Below are 24,056 nucleotides of genomic sequence, written 5' to 3'. Positions count from 1 at the left end.
GGAAAAGGGAATATCACCTGGGATAGCACATTAAGGGGAAACAAAAGAAAAAGCCACAGGGGCACAGGAAGAGAGGGCAGAGATGTCACAGGTAGCCTCACTGCAGCATTGGGATGATGCATAGGAAGCCCATTGTTGGAAAAATCCCAGCTTTACAGAGATGAGGCAACAGAGAGCGCTGACTTAGGAAGGCCATGGAACAGAGATGACATTGTTGAGAGAGAGATTGAACTAGAAACAAGTTTCAACAAGTTTCAAACTATGGCCTTGCAAAAAGACCAGGCATTTTAGAGAATTAGAACTGTGAAAGATGCATTGTAGCAAGACCTCATGGGGTAAAAATATAGGTGATTCGTGTTAGAAGCATTAGCAGCATCGTGTGGTAAAAGCCAATAGGCTGGAAAACATTTAAAGGATATTGTAACCAGGAAATAGGTTGGCTTCTGATAGAATGGTGTTGAGTTTTACATCTCTTATGTCTCACCCTTCAACAAGACTGATAATGGAATAAAATCTTTTAAAACACCTCTCAGTTGCTCCGTCTCTGTAAAGCTGGGATTTTTCCAACAGTCCATGTGTCCAGTTCCTGTGGGCAGCACCCAAGGGCTGGCAGTGGGTGCCACCACGCTGGGCACAACGTGGCTGTGGGAGCCTCAGGCAGGTGGTGGCAAAGGGAAGGTGAGGAACAGTACGAGCATTCCTGCTTCCATGACCTGAGCATCCCTGGTACCCAGGGCATGAGCATCCCCACACCCATGGCCTGAGCATCCCCACAGCCATGCTCACCCCTGTTCTGCCTGGCACCCCATGGCACCCACTGGACCAGTGCCAGGAGGAACTGGGCTGGTTTAGGGCTGAGGGGCAGCATTTTGCCAGTTTGTTCCCAGAGATCACAGGGAGTGATCCCTCTCTGGACAGCTGTGTCCACATGGCTGACACTCAGCCGAGTCACCATGACCTGCCAGCCCTCTGTCCACGCCCTTCAAACACACATTGCCTGTGGCTACCCAAGCACAGCACCCACCACCCTAACACAGGAAACCCCAGCCCATCCCACACAGACAGATCCCAACTTCCACAGAGAAAGTGAAGGGCAACCCAGCCTGAAAAGCTCAAGAAACGCTGACCAGCAGCCAGGTCAAAAATCCTGGAGACCTCACACCCTGGGGTACTCCACCTCTTTAAAACCAGAGCTGGGGCAGGTGCTGGGGCCTGGGAAGGCTGGGGTTGTGCAAAGCCTACACAAAACACCTGCACTGCTGCAGCGACCTGCCAGGATGAAGCCAGAAGGGCAAACAGCTCTTTAAGCAAAATGTGTTTGTTCCTGGGCTGACGGTGGTACGTACATCGATCGCCAACAGACTCAGGCTGGAAATGAGAAGACCACTGGAGGGTATGTCCTAGAGTGACCCTTCAACAAGGACTACTGGCAGGAGAAACAAAACTCCTCCAAGACAGAGCTGAAGCAGTGTCTGTAAGGGTGACAAAAATATCTGTGTGACACAGGGACAGGACAAAACCTGCTGAGGCAACCCAAGCACAGTGTGGCATTGCCATAAGGGCCACGGGTAGCATTAGCACCATGCTGCTAGGGATAGTCAGGCCAAGTGAGGGACTGGAGACACTTCAGGAGATCCTGGACCCCCCCAGTGGGCAGAGGAACCCCCCTCCCTGCACCAAACACCCCTCCAGTCTCTCCATCACACAGAGGTTTGGTGTAACGGGCAGCCACAGCTGCACTGACCATGGGTGGAAAGAGGCTGAGGACACATTCCCTTAGGGACCTGCCTGCAGGAGGGAGAAGCAGAAGCAAAGAGGCAGGATGCTGAGAGCCACAGGGGCACGTGGCGCCTGTTCTTGCTGTCCCTTGAGTGCCTGCTCTGCTGTGGCTCTGCTGCCACACCATGCCCTTCCCACCCTGCTGAGGCTGCTGGTGAGGACCATGACATCCACCAGCTGCACTGCTGTGTCCTCCAGCCTCAGTCCCACTCCAGGAGCTGCAGGAAGCAACCAGAATCATCCAGCCTCCCTGGGCCACTCACAATTTTATGTCCATCAAAGCCACTCCACATCCTGACATCCAACTAGGCCAAGGGCAAAGTCCTGAATTTGGGTCAGGGCAATCCCCAGTGCCAGCACAGACTGGGGGAAGGAGAGATGAAGGGATGGATGGAGAACATCCTGCAGAGAAGGACTGGAGGATTCTGGGGGGTGACAAACGGGACTTGACCTAGCCATGGGCACTGGCAGCACAGAAAGACAACTCTTGGGCTTATCCTCAGCACTGTGGGCAGCAGGGGAGGGAGGGGATGTTCCCCCTCTGCTCTGAGACACCCTGGAGCTGCCTCCAGCTCTGGGGTCCCAGCACAGGACAATGGTGTTAAACTGAGGGTAGAATCAGATTGGACATGGGGGGAAAATGTCAGACCAAGAGGGGCTGGCACAGGTTGCCCAGAGAAGCTGTGGTTTCCCCATCCTGGGAAGTATTTAAGGCCTGATTGGAGCAGGCTTGGAGCAACCTGGTCTAGTGGAAGTTGTCCCTGCCCACAGCAGGGGGTTGGAATGACAAGAGCTTTAAGGTCCCTTCCAGTCCAAGCCACTCTGTGAATATATCCCTGCTTCAGGCCTGACTGCCTGGGCAGGGGCAGCTCCCAGCTCCACTAAGGCTGCAGATGAAGGGTGAGAGCAGAAGATGAATAGGGGGGATATGTTGCTTTTGCCTTCTGTGACCAGGACATGCCCAGACACCTCTTCCCAGATCCCTTGCTCTGCTGGGGCTACACTTGTTTCATCTTCAAAGTCTGATGAAGTCTGGGCTGTCTCTGATTTCCCACCTGAGGGAAGCTGGGAGAGGTGAAGGAGCAAAGAGAAGACAGGAGAACAAGGTCACCTTCACCTCTCCTGTCCACTGCTCCTCCCAAAGGAGCATCACAGCCCTGAGCCTGCAGCCTCCAGCACAGCACTACTGCAATTCCTGGTCTTCAAGAAAACCTCCTCCCTGCCCTGGTGGGACCAGGCACCAGGGGAAAGTAGCCCCAGAAAACCATTGCATGGTGGTGAGTGGAGCTGAGAGGGCACAGAAAGCCATGTCTGAGGGGGCAGCTCCAGCAGGAACCAGCCCCAGTCTTGTTCTTCCAGCAGCACCAGAGCAGCAGCTTCTTGGAGCACACTCAGCATCCTGCTGGGACACTCTCCCCAAGGACCTGCTGAGAGGTGAGGTTGTACTCACAGGAGAGCACAGAGCCAGCTCAGAGGGGTCCAGCCAGCACCTCGGCACCCAGACAGTTCCAAATTGTTTTTTCTACACAGGCCAGTGCTACCTCAACAGCATCAGACAGAAGTGAGCAGCTCCAGCTTGTCTCCTTGCCTACCTGACACGTCTCCACCAGAAAATGGTCTGCTAGGGGCCACTCTCCAAGGAACTCCCAGCAGCCAGAAAGACTGAACAAAGTCACCTGTGCCCTGGTGTTGAACACCACCACCCTGAGCCTGCACAGCTAAAATGATGAAGCTGGAAGTCAAGCGCCCATGGAAGAGAACCTCCCCTTCCTTCCTGGTGCAGCTGTAATGGACCTGCTTCCAGGTCTGAAATATTTACTGGGTCTCCCGAAGCCTGCAGAGATGGGCTGAGCTGACGGGCTGAGCTGACAGGCTGAGAGACACAACTTGGGATCTGAAGATTTCTGTTCCCAGAGGCAATTCATGGAGCGAACAGCTGTGTTACATAACGCTGTGCTGGAGAGCCACGGAGCACGGCCACTGGAGGGACGCAGTGCTCATAGGACAGGGATGGCACAGAACCTCTCCTGACCACTCCAGGAAAACAGCAAATGTGATCTCATTGCTTGCTGGCTGGAATGTCACCCAAAGCCACCTCCTCTGGGATGCGGCCTGCACCACGGACCAAACAGGAGCAGCTGATTCCAGCGCCAGGAGCAACAACAGCCGCAGCACTCACTGGGAAGGATTTTAGGAACGGGTTTATCAGGAGCTGTGACTCAAATCTGGAGTGGCACAGCGATGGCCCCAACCCAAGGAGGAACCCAGCCCCTCTGCTTTTCCAAGCCCACCCCAGTCCCACCATGACACTGCCCGGCGGGGTGGGGAGACCTTCCTGGTGCCCCTGCAGCCAGATCCAAACCTGCCAGGGCCACAGGCTGTCACCTCACTGTCTCAGTGGCAAAGCCAGCCAGCTCCCCACCCACTGGGCTCCAAAATAAGCCCAGGCAGCAGTGGCAAGCCAGATCCAAAAACAGTCTGTGCAGCCAGAAGAGGGATCAGCAGGAAGGGAAGGATGAGCCCTTCCATGAGACACAGATCCTGCACCTCCGCATGCCAGGAAGGTCAGCAAATCCAGGTCTCACACAGACACTGGACCTCACTTTCTCCTGCAAACAAAGAACACCAAGGGACTGCATCTGCCTACACACAGCCACTTAAAAAGCAGATTCCAGTGGGATTGTGCCCATGGAGTCTCTCTCTTCTATTACTGACCCTGAGAAAGCAGCTATTCACCAGCGGCCACTACACACCTCTCCATCCATCCCTCCACTCAGTATTCCAACAGCAATGCCAACCACTGCCCATACATTTCCCAGACCACCAGCCCAGCTCTGTTCCAGTCCAAAGCCCCACTGCAAAGTCCTCCAGCTCCAGGAGGGACTTGCTGGTGGTGTTTAAGGAGTTTGTATCTCTGACAGAGACGCTACACCCACACCAAACTAAGCTACACAGCACATGTGCCTCCAGACAAGGATGAGAAACCAGTGACATTCTCTTATTTCCTGGAGGAACATTTCCCCTCATCTTGCAGTGAGGGTTCCGCATGATGCTAAAGTACTTGGAGATAAGAAATAAGCAAGGTGCTGTTCCAGAGGGGATGAGCAGCATCCCAAATCCCTGCAGGGAGCAACATCTTGCCCTGATGGCCATCCCAGGTGTCACTCCTTGCCCTGTTAAACAGCAAACCCCACTGAGCACATCCCAAAATTAGCTTCTCACAACCTACATTTTAGTGTCCTTTGGTCCATCCCCCTGCCATGCCTCATGGGAACTTGTTTCTGAATTTCCAAATTAATCTTAATAAATTCACAGCCCTGGGTTACAAATTTGCATTAATGAGCAGGTTCTCTGTGGGTTCAGGAACACAGGAGGGTGGGGGTGAGGCTACCAGCACATACAGCAACCTGGCAGAGCAGGTTCAGAGGTGGCCACCAAATGGTCCAAGGGCTGGGACAAGGGGCAGTGGGGTCAGATTGGACATGGGGAAGAAATGTCAGACTGTCAGGGTGGTGAGGAGCTGACAAAGGTTGCCCAGAGAAGTTGTGGCTGCCCCATCCCTGCAAGAGTTCAAGGGTACATTGGACAAGGCTTGGAGCAAGTGGTCCACTGGTCTAGATTTAAGGTGTCCCTGCCCATGGCAGGGATGTGGAACTGGATGATCTTTGAAGGTCTCTTCCAACCCAAAGCACTCTGTGATTCTGAGTCTCTCCACCACTGAGCCCTACCACACCCCTGAACACACCACAGTGCTACAAATCACTGATTTCAGATGAATGTGTGGGCTCCTCTCCCTGTCCAAACAGTTCTTGATGTGACAAACTGAATTCTCTACAATACCAAGGCAAAGTAATGCTATAGAACAAAAACAGAAGCACTTCCAATGTCCTGGATGCTTCTGGAAGTCATAGGAATGTCACCACATCTCGTTCACTGCATATCTCAGACTTTTAAATAGATTATTATGCTTTTAGGCCATGAGTGCCCTTTGCAGACCCAAGCGGACCCCATGCCACTGCAGCAGCCAGGAGCACAGCAGCTCTTCTCTGAACACTCCCAAACAGGAACACTGCAGCATCTTAAAGTGAAAGCACAAGAGCCTGGAGGATGATTGAGCAATAGCCTGAGACATGTGAACTCCCTTGAGAAAATCCCTCGCTTCCAGGCTTGGCCAAGGAAATTTTAGCTGAGGAGCAGCTGCCAGAAGAGGGGAGCCTGAGACAATTTAGGAAGGGAGGAAGGGCCATTCCTTAGAAGCAATTACAAAATCTACTGATTTGACATAGGGCTGGACACAGGGCAATGTGTGTGTGGGCACCCTCCTGGGACCTCCAGGCACAATTCCACAAGCAGACATGGAATTGCACTGGGCAAATGAGAAATGGATGGGAAGAGGGTAGGTGAGCAGAGACCTGGTCTCAGCTTTCCAGCCTCTAAGCACTGGGAGCACGAGCAGTGCTCAGCCCATGCAAGCAATACCTTTGCCAAAATGAGGGCTGTCAGTGGCCTGGAGCCATCCTGCAGGGTCAGACCTGCAGCATCCAACACCCCTGTGACACCAGCACCATGATGGAGGAGGGCAAAGGAGAGTCACCTGGGCTCAATGTTACCTGAAGGTGGAGCTTGGGGCAGCAGAGCTGCTCCAGGGCTGCCCCTCAGCAGGTGAGCCTGGGCAGGCTCCAGCACCACCCTGCAGAGCTCAGCCCTGCTCTCCCCACACAGCTCAGCCCTCGGATCTGCCCGCTCCACAGTAAGGGCTTTGCAGATACTGAAGCTGGAAAGCCTCTGCTGACTTCACCACCCCCACAGCCGGCTCCTCGGGCTCCCCTGGGAACAGGGGACCACAGCATTCACAGTTCTAACTCTGCCAGATCCCCCAGACACCCAAATGTTACCACCCTTTGGGTGCTCAGATCCCTAATTCCAGCTCCTGGAAACAAATCTCTTCTCTGAAAGACAAGGCTGGTGAAGAAAGAGGTCTGGAAGGGATGGATTCTTTGACCAGCCAGCAACAAATTGTCCCCAAGACAGAGATGCAAAGTCCCAGCTGCCCACCTCTGGCTCAAAGAGGAGCTGTAACATTTCTGGGCCCAAGTAGGTGACACTTGGTCTGTTCTGTCTTATCCACGGACTTTCCCAGGCAGCCCAGGGCAAGACAACAGCCAACCAGCACAAAAACAGCCACGTGCTCTTCCCAGCCTCCACACCACCCCATCCTTTCAGAAATCCCCCTCACTGGACTCTCACCACCTCTCCAGGTCTTAAAGCCACCAGGCCAGCCCAAGCCCTCCCTCACCACGCAGCCGTGGCCACCTGCAGGCACAGAGGATTGTGCCTGGCCCCAGCCACCCACCAGTGAAGCCACGTGCCCACAGGACACACGGGGCTCACGGCTCACTCACTTTCATCAGGGTTGGGGGAAGCGAGGATGGCGCTGTGCTTCCTTTTCACTTCTTCCACATTCTCTGAAATTTTATCAATGAAGCCTCGAATTTCTTCCACCTGTGAAGTGAGACAAGACAGGTGTCTGTGACAGACCTGGATTTTTGCAAAGTGAAGGGATTATTATACCCTGTTCCAAAGCAACCATGACATGTCTGAACCACAGCAAACATCCTCCAGGGTAAATATTTTCCAGCTTGGAACTACAGCACCGCTGTGGAATCAGACCTTCTCCATTCCACCAGCCAGCTCCGAGTTACAGCAGTGTAATACACACTGCATGTCCTGTATTCTCTGTGATACACTGAGAAACTTCTGGGATTTATATAAATCAGCATCAGACTGATTCCCAGACTCTGTGCCACTGGCAGAGCACTGCTGAGACTGCACAAGCCAGGCTGGTAGCACTCAGTCCCCTAAGGCTTCTTCTTCCATAAAAAGCTCCAGAAACACCCAGTTTGATCCTCACTCCCCATTCCAGGGAGTGAGGATCCACATTTTCCAAAAGATCCATTCTGGCATTTTCCCTCCACTTCTGTGCTACAGGAAGACACCAGCATCGCCCAAGAGGGGAAACCTCTCCTGTGTTCTCCACCTGCCAGGCTGCTCACCCTCTAACTCAGTCTTCTCCTTCGGCTCACACCACTCCTTTGCTCATCTTCCTCCACCTGCACATCAGATTTATCCCAGTTCCCACTCCATTGCCTGCACAGATCCTTTTTAACACCCCCCACACACATGCCATGCTAAGGATGTGCTAAAAATCCGCAAGCAGATCTTACAGCCACCCACATGCCAGAAGACAACCTCTTGTTTGGGAACGGGAGGCACAAAATTAAATCAATCCCATGCAGAGACTGCTGCTCTGCAGAGGTGCTCTGGGGAAAGGCCTGAGAGCTGTGTGTGAGGCTTCCCTGGTCCCATCGCCTGGGCAACAGCCTCGCTGGGCTCTGGAGGAGCAGGGGGAGCAGGGAAACATCCATAGGGCAGCACAGCCTCACGTCTGCAGGGAAGCCAGGTTCCTGATGTTCAGCACTCAGCACAACCCTGAGCATCAGCTGAGCAGCACCAGCCAGGGCAGGACCTTCATCCCATCCCCAGTGGCTGCAGGGAGCCTGGACCATCCACAACCCACCCTGGTGCCAGCAGAAAGGTCTGAACCAGCTTCAAAGCCACACTGGAGGAACAAACCTCTCACCTGCTCAAAGAACTCATCCATGAAACGATCCCGGTCCACACTGACGGTGACTTCATCGTCATCATCACTGTCCTTTGCCTGCAACAACAGAGAGAGAGAGAGGCATCAGTGAGGGCTTCCTGCAGAGTTCATGGCCCTATTTCAGGAACTCCTATGAGGAATCTTCCCCTTCTCCTGTGCTCAGTTGCTCCAAGGAGCTGGGGCAATCACTAGCCAGAGTGTGGAACACCCCAGGCACTGCCACTCCGAGCCCCCAGGATTCTGAGGGAGCAGAGAACAGACACATCCAGCAGTGAGGGATGGCCAAAACTCCGTGGCAGCCAGAGCCCCATGGCACGACCTCCGCAGTGAGCATGGGACACAGCTAAGGACACCCCACATCCAAGGTGTGGGAGCTTCCAGGGCACCCTCAGCCCTGTGTGAACACACCAGCTCTGCAAGGAGCAGGAACTGGAAACACCACAGATTCCACCATGGGAAACACCAGGATGCTGCAATGGGAAAGCATGAGGCATGTCACAATGGGAAACACAAGGGATGTTGGACTGGGAAAGCATGAGGGATGCTGCCATGGGAAAGCTCGAGGGATGCTGCCATGGGAAAGCTCAAGGGATGCTGTGATGGGAAAACACGAGGGATGCTGCCATGGGAAACACAAGGAATGCTGCCACAGGAGAAAGCATGGGCGATGCCGTGATGGGAAAACACGAGGGATGCTGTAATGGGAAACATGAGGGATGCTGTCACAGGAAACACAAGGAATGCTGCCACGGGAAAGCATGAGGGAAGCTGCAGTGGGAAACATGAGGAAAGCTGCAATAGGAAATGAGAGATGCTGCAATGGGAAAACATGAGGAATGCCATGGCAGGAAAACATAAGGGATGCCATGATGGTAAAAAGAAGGGATGCTGCCACGGGAAAGCATGAGAGATGCTGACAAGGGAAACACAAGGGATGCTGTGATGGGAAAATAAAAGGAGTGCTGCAGAGTGCAGGAAAGGTGGGAGCAAACAGATAATACAGCAGAACTAGTAAAGTCACAGCAGGCAAATGAGGGGTTGTCCTTGTCTGCAGAAACATGTGTGTCATTGTCACCAGAGATGAAAACACCTCCTGTCCCAGCACGGCGGGGGATGCAAGCTCTCAAGGGAAGGAAAAATTACAGTCCTGCACATAAGGAGACATTTAAAAGATTATTATCCAAAGCAGTTACTCAACGGAGGGAAATGGAAAATTAACAGGTTGGAAAAGTTTCCTCTTACTCCATCTTTACAAGAGAGAAGAAGCCAGTGGAATGGAGATTTAAGACAGGACTGCCTCTGCTCATCTCATGATGACTGCAGTTTGTTGCAGACACTTACACATCACCCCACGGTCCCTCTGCACTCTGCAGAGAGGTAACCACTACAGTCTCCAGAGAGAGCCCTCTTACATTGAAATAAGCCAGATGAAATATCTATCCTACCCCCTAAAATAGTCTTTCCACCCTACAGTGACTGATTAAGGTGGTATCATCTGGAGACCTCAGCTTTCAGCCTTGTGGCACTTTTTGCCTGGGTAACTAACAGAATAAATCACACAGGACTCCATTTTCTTCATGGTGGAAAAAGCCCCCCTCTTTATTCACATAAATAACTCCTTTTTATACAGTTTTACAGACCTCATGTGGGACTCCAATTGGTCAGGAGCTTTCTTGTTAATTGGTTAGTAACAAGTTGTTTCCCTGTATTGATTGGTCACTCAAATCCCTGGTGTGTACATGCAGGAAAAGTTGTTTTTGAGAGATAGTTTTCATTTTTCTATCTAATGGTGTAAAACAGTTTATACAGGTACAAGTTGTTTTTTACCCAGGAATAGATTGTTATGTTAATGAACTGCTCACACCAGGATTGGTTTCACATGGGAACTTGTAAAGGGCTAGCCTGACAAGGCCAGACACTGATTTTAGGAGAGCAGGTTTGATTTTATGAACCCTTTCTTTATAATTTTTCTACCTTACTACAACAGGTAACTCACTCACACACAGTTATCCCATTCATGGTTATCCAGAGCCTTTGTGATCAGAGAGCTCCCACAATTCTGGTGAAAATCTCACCCTGACAAGGAAGAGCAGGCATGGTGCTGCTCTTACCCACCACTCTATGGGCACAGAAAACTGTGCCCTAAAGTCTGAAATTGTGCCCATTTGTGACACAGCCACTCAGGCCAGGAGCTGCTGGCACAGTGAGGCTGGGGCATGGCCAAAGCTGCCAGCCTGGGATGAGTTGGTACATTTAAATCCCTCCAGTGATGGTGACTCCACCACTGCCCTGCACAGCCTGTTCCTGGGTTTGACAACCCCTTCCATGAAGACATTTTGCCTAATATCCAACCTAAACCTTCCCTGGAGCAACTTGAGGCCATTTCCACTTGTCCTGTCACTTGATAACTTGGGAAAAGAGAGTGACCCTCACCTGGCTCCATCCTCCTGTTAGGGAGTTGTAGAGAGTTAAGAAGGTTCCCCCTCAGCCTCCTTTTCTCCAGGCTGAGCCACCCCAGTTCCCTCAGCCTGATCCTCCAGAGCCTTCCCCAGCTCTGTTCCCTTCTCTGGACATGCTCCAGCCCCACAATGTCTTCATTTTCGAGGGGTCCACTGTCCCCAGCCCAGGGGATGGCCACTGTCCTGGTCCCACTGGCTACCTATGTGATGGGACAAGCTGGGGCTGTACAGTCCCTGCAGCAGGCACTGCCTTCTGCATCAGGCAGGGCCAGCTCTTTCCCTGAAGCTTTTTGCTTCCAAAATTCTGAAGTTTGCTCACACCAGGTCCACACCACCTCTCCCATTCCCTTCAGCAGTCACAGTCCAGCATCGAGAGGCAGAGCACAGCTCGGGCAGAGCTGGATACATGACCACATCCAACACCTCCCAGACCTCCCTGGAGCCAAGGGCAGGATTTGGCCACAGGCTCTTTTAAATCTTTCCTGCACACCAGTGCCACCAGACAGCCCAGTCCCTCCCCCTGTCCCATGTCATCACTGCTCCAGCCTTGCTCAAAACCATCTGAGCACAGTGACAGCTGTCAGTGTCCCAACCCCAGTGCTGTTCCTTCAGCCAGCACCAAGCCTGGCTGTAAGCTCAGGTCCACTTGGGGTCAACAACTGCTTCCACAGCAATGCCCACACATGCTCCACTGCTCCCAGAGCACTCCCCCAGCACCCACAGCACGTGGGAGGAGGGCTCACCATGGAGGAGGTCACGAAGAACCATGTCCTAAAGCTAGGAATGCATGGACAGATCTTTGCTACAGAGACACAAGTACCACCCATGTTCACATTCCACTTTACATATCACACATGCCTGCTAGGTTGGTGCTGTGCTTGATTTTAAGCATCAATAAATTTTGAAGCAATCACACACTTTGGTGGATGGTACCAAGAGCCCACTGGATGGGCAATTACAACACAGACCCCACCTACACCCCCCAGGATCCCAGATAATGCCAACAGATCCTGGGGACACAGGCTGTGAGTGATGGAAGATGCACCAGCCAATGCAAACACCACGCTGGATGCCTGTTTCCAGGTCAGGGGATCTTTCTTCCCCCCACCCTGCTAAGCCTCTCCATGTCAGGGACAAGGACATCCACAGATGGAGGGACACATGTCCTGCCTGCAGCTCCTGCCACCTCGCATGCACCGACAGGATGGCCATCTCAAAGGAAAGGGGGCTGAGAGCACCCTGTGAGGATGGATCAGGGGATTCTGGTGGGTGACAAATGGGACTTGACCTAGCCACGGGCACTGGCAGCACAGAAAGACAAGTGTCTCCTGGGCTCACCCTCAGCACTGTGAGCAGCAGGGGAGGGAGGGGATGTTCCCCCTCTGCTCTGAGACACCCTGGAGCTGCCTCCAGCTCTGGGGTCCCAGCACAGGACAATGATGCTGAACTGAGGAGGGTGGAGTCAGGTTGGACATGGGGAAGAAATGTTGGTCCATGAGGGTGGGATGGCCAGAGCAGCTGTGGCTGCCCCATCCCTGGAAGTGTCCAAGGCCAGGTTGGACAGGGCTTGGAGCAACCTGGACTACTGAAAGGTGTCCCCACCCATGGCAGGGGGTGGAACTGGATGGGAAGCATCAGTCAGCCCCTGCAGCCCTGTACAGAAAAACACACCTTCAACACAACTTCCTCACAAGCCTATCCAGCCTTTTTTGCCATCATTCTGGCAGGATCTCAATTTGCCAGAATTCTGAGCCCCTTTTTGAAGCCTGTGAGCAGAGTATTCCCACTGTTAATTTTAAATGCAGGCTTGTACAGAAACCAGGAAGGCCAGGGACGGCAGCAGAGGAAGAGCAGCAGGGGAGCAGGGTACCTGCCAAGATGCTCTTCTCCTTGTCACCTCTTGCTTGTCCCTTCCACCTCTGAAACAGGCCTGCCTCATTGCACAAAGGATGCCACAATCCTGCCTAGTCCTGCCCGTGCTGCCCACTGGACACTGCCATACCCAGAAATCCTGCAGGAAGGGGACTCACCACCCACAGAAGGGGTTTGTGCCAAAGCCACATACAGCCTTACCAGAGGCACTCATGGTTGAGGGCAGACCACTCCTGGGAGCACAGAGGCTGATGGACAGGCAGAGAGATGTTATTTAGGGCAGGCACTGGATAGGGGCAGTGGCACAGAGCCCAGCCAGAAGCCCCATGAAGAGGAAATTACACAGATGGAGCCTGCTGGTCAGGAGGGCACATGTCACTTGTCACTCCAGGCTGGAGAAGGACACCATCTGTCCAACCCACGTCACTGGAAACACCCTCGGTGCCATCCTGCCCCTCACCCCCCGTGCCAGGCAGATCATCCCAGCCCACCACCCCAAGCCCTGGGCCAGTAAGCAGCAGCCACATCCACTAATGGCTGCCTTGGACTGGAGCCAGAGGGGATGCCACTGGGAGAACAACTCATGGCGTGCAGGGCACTGATGGATCAGCTGCTCCCAGCATCTCCCTCCACTCTGGCCCTCACTCACTATCATGAGGTGTCCCCCCATGATAAATTCTAGCACAAAAGTAGGAATGAGGCCAAACTTTCAAAAAAGAAACATAAAACAAAATAAAACAAAACAAAACAAAACAAAAAAAAAAAAACAACCAAAAAAACCCAAAAAAACCAAAAAAACCCCAAAACAAAAACAAAAAAGAAACATGTTTCAAAAGGAAACATAACAGTGGTTTGGCCTCATGCATCCCCAACTGTGAGCATCCCAGGTTTCCAAAGTCGCATGGAAAGCTCCTGTCTCAGTCAAAACTACCTGCAGGTGCTGCTCAGCACAAGCAGCAAACAACTCCCCAGCCTGGGAGCTCACAATGTCAGGCACACCATCCTCCCAGTGCCCCTCCTCTTCTGCCTCAGGCCCTGCCAAGCAGCACCAAGGACCCAGGGCTTCCAGGCTTTTCCCCCACACAGAGTAGGTGAGGATAATCCTTCTTTTGCAAGGCTTTTATTTCTCCAGTCCACCAGAGGCCAAGCAGTGGCAGCACGTGGGCACTGTCCCCGCAGCTGGGATGGCTCTGGGAGCCGCTGCCTCTTCAGTTCCACTGAGCAGCAGGAGCTAGATGGGGAGGGCAGGGCAGTCAGAGCTCCTCCAGCAGCTTTCAGGGCCTCACAGGCTTCAAAGTGCCCTCCATAAGGGCCAAAATCCCAAGTGGAGGCAGAGGCAAACTGTGATACCATCCCTGACACAAAGGAGTAGCAGATGGGAAGACATCCAGAGCCCCGGAGCATCCCGGCTCTATGGATTTTGTAACCAGCACATGCCAATAAATTCATTCCAACCCACCCCATTCCCTCTCCAAGCACTTTCTGAAAGAGGCAAAGGAGCACAGAACACCTGAAAAGACTTGTTGCTTGCTCTCCTCCAAACAGCAAAGCTGGCAGGGTGGGCTGTGCGGGGCACAACCAGGTCCCTGCCACCTCAGCAGTGGCCACATGCAGCCCCAAGCTCCTGTCCTCTCCTGTCAGGGCTGCAGATGGATTTGACCACGTCCAGATGCACCCAGGGAGCTGGTGCAGGCAGCAGAGGAACAACGGGGCTCAGCCCCTGCTGGGCACACCTGAACCCACACACATCCCTCTAACAAGCCCTGCTGGCACATTTTCCTGGGAAATACCTGTGTCCAAACAGGCAGTGAGCCCTTGCCTGCCTCCAGCACCCCACGGGGCTGTGGGCCCAGGCCATGCTGCATCCCACCCTACCAGAGACAAGGCAAGGCTCACAAAAGCACAAGGGAAAGAAAAAGCCACACCAGCTGCCATCCTCCTCCTAGGGACCACTCAGTTAAGCAAAGAAAGGCCTCATCTCTGAGATGAGGAGGCTGCTCCAGGGCTTCACTCCCAGGCTGGATCTGTTTGTTTTTATTTACCAACACCTCCATGCTGCTCTGCCCAGCTGAAGAGATTCCAGCCATCTGGGCTTGACTTGCTTTGTACAATTATGTTCTTTTTGTACCAAGACCAGAACGCGGCGGGATGCACGGGCTGCTCCTGGGGCTGCCTCTGAGCAGCTGTGGGTCACATCTGGGATCGTGTCCCCACACAGAGTGGCACACGGGGGTCCAACACCCAACAGCAGTCACCTTGCTCCCCATGTCCAAACCCCCAAGGCCAGGGCACTGCTGCTGACACTCTGTGAGGGAAGGACAAGGTCACAACAACGCAGCAGCAAGCAGCACTGACATCTCAGCCATCCCACGGAGCCCAAAGGACAAGCAGGAGAACATACAAACGTCCAGATCTCTGGAAACATCCCAGCCTGGCTCTGCAGTGCTTGGCAGCACAAGGGCAGCTCAGCACAGCCTCACCTGGACAAGGTGCAGGGCACCCAGGGATCTCCCACCCACCAAACGAGTCCCTCACCCTGGGGCTGCCCTTCATGTCTTGTGAAGGCTGACCTAGAGGCCAGACAGAGCCAAAGAATAAAGCAGGGATTTATTAAGAGGCTTCAATGGATCCACTTTGGGCAGCACAACCCAAAATGGTCACAAAATGTACAACCAGTCATGAGGTCTCACACTTTTATAAGTTTTGGTCCATTTGCATACTGGAGTTAATTGTGCAATTACAGCTCCAGCCCATGCAGTCCCATCCTGCTTGTTTTTCTCTCTTCAGCCCACGTTGTTTGTGCTCTTGGGCCTGAGATTTGGATCATTTGTCCTTGGTCCCCAGCTAGAGAAGGAATTGTTTTGTCTCCCTACTCTGTGCAGAGAGCTCACCATCCCATAATATGAAGCCCAGACCCACACACTAAAGCAGCACAGAATCTGAAAAATATAAAAGCTAAAAACTGAGGCATCACCCTGACCTCCCCACACTTCAGGGTTTGCTTTAGGCATCTGCAGCAGCCAAAAAAAGCCCTTCAAGCAGGGCTGAAGTCCTGTTCCTGCAGGTTCCCAGGGAGGTGGTGCCAAGGCTGAGGATAAGGACAGCCAGAGGGTGTGCTTCCAGGAGCCCTGAAGAGCTGAACCACCCAAAACCATGCTTTAAACTACCTATGATCTCAGCCTCAGGCCTTTTTGCAGACCATACAGTGCACCATGATAAATTGGCCATTCCATGGCACACAGGCCCCAAACCCAGCTGTGTCCTATTCCAGCATTAAATCCAGCTGTCAGCCTGTCACCAGTGGTGTTCTCCAGGGATCAGTGCTGAGGCCACTCCTGTCTAACAGCTTTATCAATGACGTGGACAAGGGGATCCAGGGCAACCTCAGCAGAAGACACCAAGCTGGGAGAGTTGCTGAGCTGCTGGAGGGCAGGAGGGATCTGCAGAGGGATCTGGACAGGCTGAATCAATGGACCAAGGCCAATTCTGTGACATTCAATGAGGCCAAGTGCAGGGTCCTGCACTAGGGTAACAACACCACCATGGATGCTCCAGGCTGGGGGTAGAGTCAATGAAAAGCTGGGAAAGGCCTTGGGGTGCTGGCCAGCAGCAGCTGAACATAAGCCCAGGTGGGCAAGAGGCCAGTGGCACTTGGCTTGTATCAGAAATAAAGTGTCCAGCAGGACCAGGGCAGGGATTGTGCTCCTGTGCTGGACACTGCTGAGGCACCACAAATCTTGGGCTCAGTTCTGGGCCCCTCACAACAAGAAGGTCAGTGAGATGCTGGAGTGTGTCCAGGGAAAGGAATGGAGCTGGGGAAGCATCTGGAGCACCAAAAGCAGCTGAGGGAGCTGGGGGGGCTCAGCCTGGAGAAAAGGAGGCTCAGGGGGGACCTCACTGTCTACAACTCCCTGACAGGAGGGTGGAACCAGGTGGGGGTCAGGCTCTGCTCCCAGAGAACAAGGGACAGGACAAGAGGAAATGGCCAAGGCAAGTTTAGTTGGATACTGGGGAAAATGTCTCCATGGAAAGGGCTCTCCAGCCCAGTTGCCAAGGCACAGGCTGTGCAGGGCAGTGGTGCAGTCACCATCCCTGAATGGATTTAACAGATGTGTAGTTGTGGCACTTGGGGTTGGTGCTGCCTTTGGCAGTGCTGGGGAAAACTGTTGGATCTTAGAGGGGTTTTCTAACCTAAGCAATTCTATAATTCCAATATTCACCAAAACCAGCCCATACCTTCCCATTAACAAGTTTTTTTATGAATAAAAGTCCAAGGCACAGATGACTTCATGCATTCAGCAACATCTGCATGAGTCAGGTGGTGTTTCCAATTTCCAACACTAGCAGTGCAAGGGAGAACATGATTTCCAAGGTGCTTGCTTGCATTCCTGCAAAATAATTCCCAGCCTTTGGCACAAAGTCCAAGCCTTTTATCAGAACCATGATCACTCTTAAGCTCAGTTTTAAAAGCAATCAGGTAAAATTTTCCTTAACTATGAAGAATGAGTGTCAGAAGTGACAGAGTTGGCACCAGCCCTGGAGAGGGCAACGAGCTGAACACACTGACCTTCTCCTGTAGCTCTGAAACATGGACAGCACTATCACCTACTGGAAAAGCACCCATACTTTACAGCCAGTACTTTATAAATTTAGAGTCATGGCTGAAGAATGATTTGGTTAAAAACAGACTTAAATAATCTGAAATTAATTTCTTAACATCCTCTAAGTGGCATCATCATTGTTGCAGTTCCTGTGCAGACCAGAGCTTCCCCTGGGCAGCAGAAGGACCTGCAGCCACAGCACTCATCTCTTCTGTCCACTCCATTCACCAGGGTGAGCCCTCAGAGAGGTCTCTGCTGGGATCATCACCCTGCTTTGGTGTCTGCCAACGTCACCAAGACCTGGTGATGACCACTAGTGACACTGCAGCCTGTCCTAGGAAACTGCCAGGGAAAAAAGAAAGAAAGCCTCAGGCAGAGAAGGTGACACAGGCAGCACCACAAGTCCCATGGCTGTGGGATCAACGCAGTCTGCAAAATGGTAATCCTTCAAATCCCACTACCCCACCTACAAACAAGCACTCATGGAATATTGATTTGGAAGGGACCTTCAAGGATGCTCCAGTCCAACCTCCTGCCATGGGCGGGCAGGGACACCTTCCACCAAACCAGGTCGCTCACATGATCATGAAAGCTCAATGACATTTCTCTGGTGCTGTTGTCTAGTCCCTGTAAAAGAACCTCAGCACATCCAGGTGAGACACTGATCCTCCCAAAAGGCAAAGGTCCTCTGGAAAACCAAAACAAACAGTCATTTCATGCACAAACCCAAAGTCTGATAGAATCTGATGGAACAGAAGCAATGGCAGAGAAAAAGGCAGAGCTGATACTGGAAAACCTGCAGCACACATCTGCAGAAGTACAGCAGCATGGAAGTGGCAGCACTCTCCTGAAAACTCACTGGACAGTGAGTAGAAAATTTCATTTTTAGTTATTTCCTATGAAAAGAAACCTGGGCCTGCAAGTGTTCACCAGAATCTGGAAAACTGCACTGTTAACAGAAAGTTCAGTCCCACCCTGCAGCAAATTTTGATGCTGCACAGCCAGGTCTGTCCCCTGTGTTGACATGTATCCTGAGGTGCCTGTGGATGCCTGAGGAGGAGGAGGCAGCAGAGAGGGGGAACCTTTTCCTGCAGAAAGAACATGCTGGCCTAGGAGCAAATGAACACAATTTGGGAAGGAGATTTGGAATTCTAGAACCAGTCAAGAGCTGGTCTAGTGGAAGATGCCCCAACTCATGGCAGTAGGGTTGGATGAAATGGTTCTTTGAAGGTTCCTTGGCAACTGAGGGGAAACTTTTCTTGAGCCTGAGCTCTCCAGGGCTGCTGGAGCAGAAGGACTTGCTGTTCTCCTCTGGATGTCCCCAAGCTGAGCTTTTGGCCAGCAGATGTCCTGGGCTCCACTCACTACTTCCATCAAAAGGTGATGGAAGAAAAAACCCTCCTGCAAGGGGCAGCAGCAGCATCACTACAGAAAATACTCAAGAGTATCTCTGAAAAAGGTTGAAAGATGTTTCAGAACATCTCTCATGCAGGACTTGAGCATCCTGAAGCCTGTCTGCTGTGTCTGAACACCCCTGGAAGTGTTCAAGGTCAGACTGGAAGAAGGCTCAGAGCAATCTGGTCTAGTCGAAGGTGTTCCTGCCCATGGCAGGGGTGTTGGAGCCACACAGTCTTTGAAGGTCCTTTTCAAGCCAAACCACTCTGTGAGCCCATGCCACAGCCTGTCCCCTGCTCACAGCCACAAGTCTGCTCCCTGATTTGGGGGGCAAAAGCAATGCCCACATTCCCAACACCAGCCCTGGTTCTGGCCACTGCAGGCAGGGGCGCAGGCAGAGGTGCAGAGGTGCAAGCAGCCTGTGACACGTCACCCCTGCCCTCTCCCCTTCTTTCAGTTCAGCAAAGCTTTCTACTCCTTGTGCTTCTACAGTTGCCTCATTTCATACTTTTCCTAAGCAAAGAGCCTCTTTGGCTTTGTGCCTGGTTGGGTCCTGACACAGCATTGCTCCATCTCCATTTCCCGTGCTGTCCTCTGCTTGCCCTCCCCTCCCCACACATCTCCTCCAGGATCATCCTGCGGACACCGTGGTGCAAGGACACTCCCCTGAGGCAGGTGTGCTCAGGTCACCTGCAGCCAGAACAATACCACACACTGTCTTCCTGGCCTTCCACCTGGGCTCACTCTCCTCCTTTTTGCTAATATACATAATTTTCCGGAAGAAGCAATTTATCACAGTACTTAGCTTAATGAGCCTTACTGTACATGTTCTGCCTGTAGTGATAATTTTGCATATTTCCTGAGAAATCTTGTTAATGGGGAGATACATGGCAAAACAAACATTTGTACAGCTTCTGAGCAGCTCACACACAAAGACACTTCGATTAAAACAACGGGGATGAGACTGAACCCTTTTGGCTCCATCCTCTCAGACATCCAAGGCACAGCTGACCTATCTGGCTGCACTTACTATCACTCCTATCACTCTCTGGTGCCCACAGATTGACACCAGGTCTCAGTGGGTCAAGAGTACTCCTGTATTTAAGCTGACTTCATGGTGGGACCACCAGACCCCCATGCACCAGACCTGAAGCTCCCCAACACATATCAAGGGACTCTGGGGCTCAGTGTCCCCTCGTCTGTCCCTCAAACCCTGTCCCTCACCCCACCAGGCCCCTCCCAGGCTGGGGACATGATACACCACCCAGAGCTGACCTAGAGTCTGGGCTTTGCCTGCAGCCATGTTTAAAGCACAGAAAAAGGTTTCCCCAGTTTTTGGCTTGCCCTACCATGGTGTGCACCCACTGCTGTGAACAGCATCCCTGTGGCACAGGGGCACCCAGGACCCCCCAGCTCCTGGGGAACACAAGAACATCCCACACAGAAGCATGTAGGAACACGAGAACATCTCACACAGGAGCATGTAGGGCTCATCTACATCCCTCCTGTCACCTTCCTCCTCGCCCAGCTGCCCAGCCCAGCAGACCCCAGCAGTGAAGATTCATCAGCATCTCACTCCTCCCACTCCAGGACCCCAAGGGAGCAGGCAAAGCAGCTTTCCTGCCGCAGTGCTTGTGAAATCAGGAATGCTCTAAGGGCAGCCATGATGTTTGACCTGCCACGGCAGCTCTGCTCCTCCCCACCCCCAAAAAAACAGCATTTCAGCAATGCTAAAACCCGTCACGCTGAGGCAGAGCAGGCGGAGCTGCGGACACAGACACCGGCTGTCACCCGCCACGTGACAGCCGCACTCCCGACTGGAGGGACATAGGACAGCTGAATTATTTATGTGTGACCCTTTTGGCTGAACAGAAGAGCTCGAAAGCACTTATGGCAACGGAGAGGGTTAAAAAAAGAAAGGAAGATGGCATCTAAACAAGTGAATATATTCATCTCCAAGGTCTGTAGGGACTTCTGCAGCCGGGGGTTCTGGAAAAGATGGAGACACAAAAGACGTGACCTCTGCAAACAGCAACTGTGGTCGACTTCACATTTGTGCCCCCAGGAGAGAATGCCTCAGTAGGAAGAGTATGGAATTAAGAGGAAAGGATGGAGTGAGGTCGGGCTGCGAGTCCTGGGGCACTGCTGCAGATTTCACTGCCACAGGAGGGGACAGGGTGCATCCACAGAGCTGGACCTGGAGCCCACCTCGCTTTCCCTCTCCTTTTATTTTTAACTCCCACCTCCCACAACTCCCACTGGCAGGAGGCAGCGCTGGGAGCAGGGACTTGGATGTCAGGAGTGGGGATTCAGCCAGCTGGGGAGGGCAGTGGCACGGCACAAACACACAAACATCACTGGAGAAATGCACACAAAAACAGCTGTGGGGATGAACAACGGGCATAGGAGGAAAGTGCACCCCAAAAAATGGGCCCTCCCCATGGCTGGGGGGTAGGAACTGCATGGTTCCTTCCAACCTAAACCACTCTGTGATCCTGTAACGCTGGCACATCTCCCTCACTTCCTCTCACTCTCCAAACACCATTCATAATTATTTTACCATTTGGACCTGTGTCACATCCTGGAAATCCCAATGTCTCACTCAAACTGAGCTGTCAGCTCTATGGCACGATGGAGCACCACAGGACTCTCACAATCCTGCATTTACACACCGTCTCATCAGGGCTGCTTCTGGGGGTGCTGGGGAACGGGACCAGCTCCAGACCCACTCCAGAGGGGCAGGAAACACCACTGACAGCCACAGCTGCGACCTGCACAGAAGCAGCTGTAAACAAAGCTCTGCTCAGCCTCATCCAAGGCATCCTGCACGGCCCATTCTCAGCAGCTCTCCTCCACAACAAGAGGACATGTTTTATCTGTAAGTTAAATTTCTTATCCCTGGTCCAGAGCAGACCTGGGGGCACTACTCCCACAAGGGCACTGAATAACCTCCAGCAGGTCTGATCCAAACCAGAGCCGGGGTTCAGAAAAGAGCTGGGATTAGCATTTTGAAATTCAAGTACCATTTTAAAAATCCCGTTAAGACGTGGAGCTCCTGCTCTGTAGAGCAGTGACTGCCCTGCATCCCCTCCTCTGCTCCAACAATGCCAGCTCTTTTTTTATTAATCCTTCTTTTTTATCATCCCTGGCAGAATTTAAACACTGCATTAACATGGGAAAAACCAACCCAGCCTATTAAGGAGGCAGCAGAGAGGATACAAGTTCAAACGCTCCCGACTCCGTGTCCACTGCAGCATCTTGCTCCTCCCTGGTGTCTGCCACCACCGAGGGTGTAAATCCATGCTGCCTCACTCACTGCAGTCCTGCCAGGGGGCACCCACTCATATTCAGGGCAAGTGGATGCTCAAAAGGATTCCTCCATCCCCAGGAGTCCCCGGGAAGAATGCTGCACCCTCAGCATGAGGCTGATGAATAAGGAGCAGCAGCAGGAGTGAGGCAAAAACACATTTTATTTTTCTTAAGGCATATTTAAAGGAACAGAGAAATTTTAAAATACTCCATGGCATCACTTCTCAGCCAGCAACGGCTGCCAAAAGGACATTCATGAGGCTTCTTTTTACTATTATTATTAAAAAGCCTGCTTTCCAATCCCATTTCACAGCCTGTGCTGGTGGTGGAGACAGAGCCCCATGTTTGGGTGTTTTCCAGGCAGAGTGGGGAGGCAGCTCTTGGGGGAGCCTCTTCCTCCCCCAGAATCCACAGCCACCCCTGGGCACATAGAGTCAGCCCTGGGCATTCAGAGCTGCCCAATCACCCCAACAGCTGCCCATGATCCCCGACAGCCACCCCCTCAGCCCCTCGCTGGCATCACCCCAGCTCCATCCTCCTGGCGTTCTTCAGACCAAACCAAACTCCCGGCCAAGTGACCCTGGTGGGAGCTGTGATGCCCGACCAAACTGGACACCACAGTGGTCCCCACTGCCCCTCGCTCTATGGCAGAGTCCTCCCCACGGGACAGTCCCCCCTGCAGTCCCAGGCGGCTCTGCAGCGCCAACCGTGAAGTAATTAAAGAAGAAAAATAAAAAAAAAAAAAAAAAAAAAAAAAAAAAAAAAAAAAAAAAAAAAAAAAAAAAGAAAGAAAAAGAAAAAGCACTAGAGGGAGGACCAGGGGGTGGTACAGGGCGGGGGCTGGAGCAGCGCTCCGGGATTTCGGGCTCTGCCCTTCCGGCCACTGCTGCTGTCCCCAGGGCTCGGCCCCACGCGTGGGCAGCAGCACCACCGCGGCTCCGAGGGTGCCACAGGGGGCCAGGGCATGGGCAGCGGGGGCCACCGCACCGGAGGCTCCCTCCACCGATGCTCCATGCGCGCAGCCGCCGCCGCCGCCTCCCACCGCCCGCGCTGCGGGACCGCGGGGGGCTCGGGGCCTCCGCGGGGCACAGCACCGGCCACGGCCGCACACAAAGCCCGAGGCCTCCCGGACAAGCCGGGTCACGGCACTGGGGTCACCGCGGTGCAGCGGCCGCAGGCGCCCCCCGGCCCCGCCGCAGCGACTGCGCCGGAGGATGAACACGCAAAACGGGAGCGGGGCGGGCGCGGCACGGTCCCGGGTGAGCACGGCACGGCCCCGCCGCCCGCGGGCAGCCCCCGCCCGCAGCGGCACAAATTCACGTCTGTATCCGGTGATGCTGCTCCGCCGCCGCGGCCCCCCGGTACCGCGCAGATCGCCGCTCGCACCGCCCGGCGCCACGGAGAACCGGAGCGGCCCGCGGTGTGCGGACGGCGCAGCCCGGGGAACCCCTCCCCTAATCCCGACATCCCGGCGATGTCCGGGGGGCTCATCCCCTGCTCCCAGCCCCCCTCGCCGCCGCCGTTCAGGGCAGGGCGGCCCCTGCCTAGGGAGGGGGGGCCGAGACGGCTTCGGGCGGTCCCCGATGGGGGCAGAGAGCTGCCCGCATGCCCCGTATCCCCCGCATCCCCGGCTGCGCCCCGCACTCACAGCGCGCAGCTCCCCGGTCCGGTCCTTCATCCTTGCCCCGCAGCCGCTGGGAACGGCCAGAGCGCGGGGAGGGGCGGGCGCGGAGCATGCGTGGAGCGGTGCGGAGAGGGGCGGGGGGACACCGGGGGGACCCTACCATGGCGGGGGGGACTGGCAGGGGGACACTCGCATCAGAGTCAGACTGCGGGGAGGCGGCACGTGGGGCCTCACACCGCGGGGAGGCGGCCGGAGGAGGGGATGGCACAGCTGGGAAGGTCACAGCCACAAGGGGATGTCACCACGGCGGGGGGGGATCGCACCCGGGGGAGAATGTCACAGCTGCGGGTCACACC

At 53.7% G+C, this 24,056-nt stretch overlaps 1 protein-coding gene across 2 annotated transcripts in view; it reads right to left on the bottom strand.

Moving 5' to 3' along the window:
• Positions 1 to 23,822, bottom strand: part of STX1A (syntaxin 1A) — a 72,461-nt gene extending 48,639 nt beyond the window's left edge. For both annotated transcript variants that reach the window (XM_053960934.1, XM_053960935.1), the window contains exons 1-3: positions 23,725 to 23,822; positions 8,420 to 8,497; positions 7,182 to 7,281 (exon numbers count right to left, since the gene is read on the bottom strand). In XM_053960934.1, the coding sequence (XP_053816909.1) occupies positions 7,182 to 7,281; positions 8,420 to 8,497; positions 23,725 to 23,754 (208 nt within the window). In that variant the 5' untranslated portion in view covers positions 23,755 to 23,822. The remainder of the gene's footprint in view (positions 1 to 7,181; positions 7,282 to 8,419; positions 8,498 to 23,724) is intronic.
• Positions 23,823 to 24,056: the final 234 nt, after the last annotated feature.

This window comes from Vidua chalybeata, chromosome 20, assembly GCF_026979565.1.
Source record: "Vidua chalybeata isolate OUT-0048 chromosome 20, bVidCha1 merged haplotype, whole genome shotgun sequence".
NCBI lineage: Eukaryota > Metazoa > Chordata > Aves > Passeriformes > Viduidae > Vidua > Vidua chalybeata.
The sequence above is the reverse complement of the archived record's forward strand: the minus strand, read 5'-3'. Positions and strand labels throughout refer to the sequence as shown.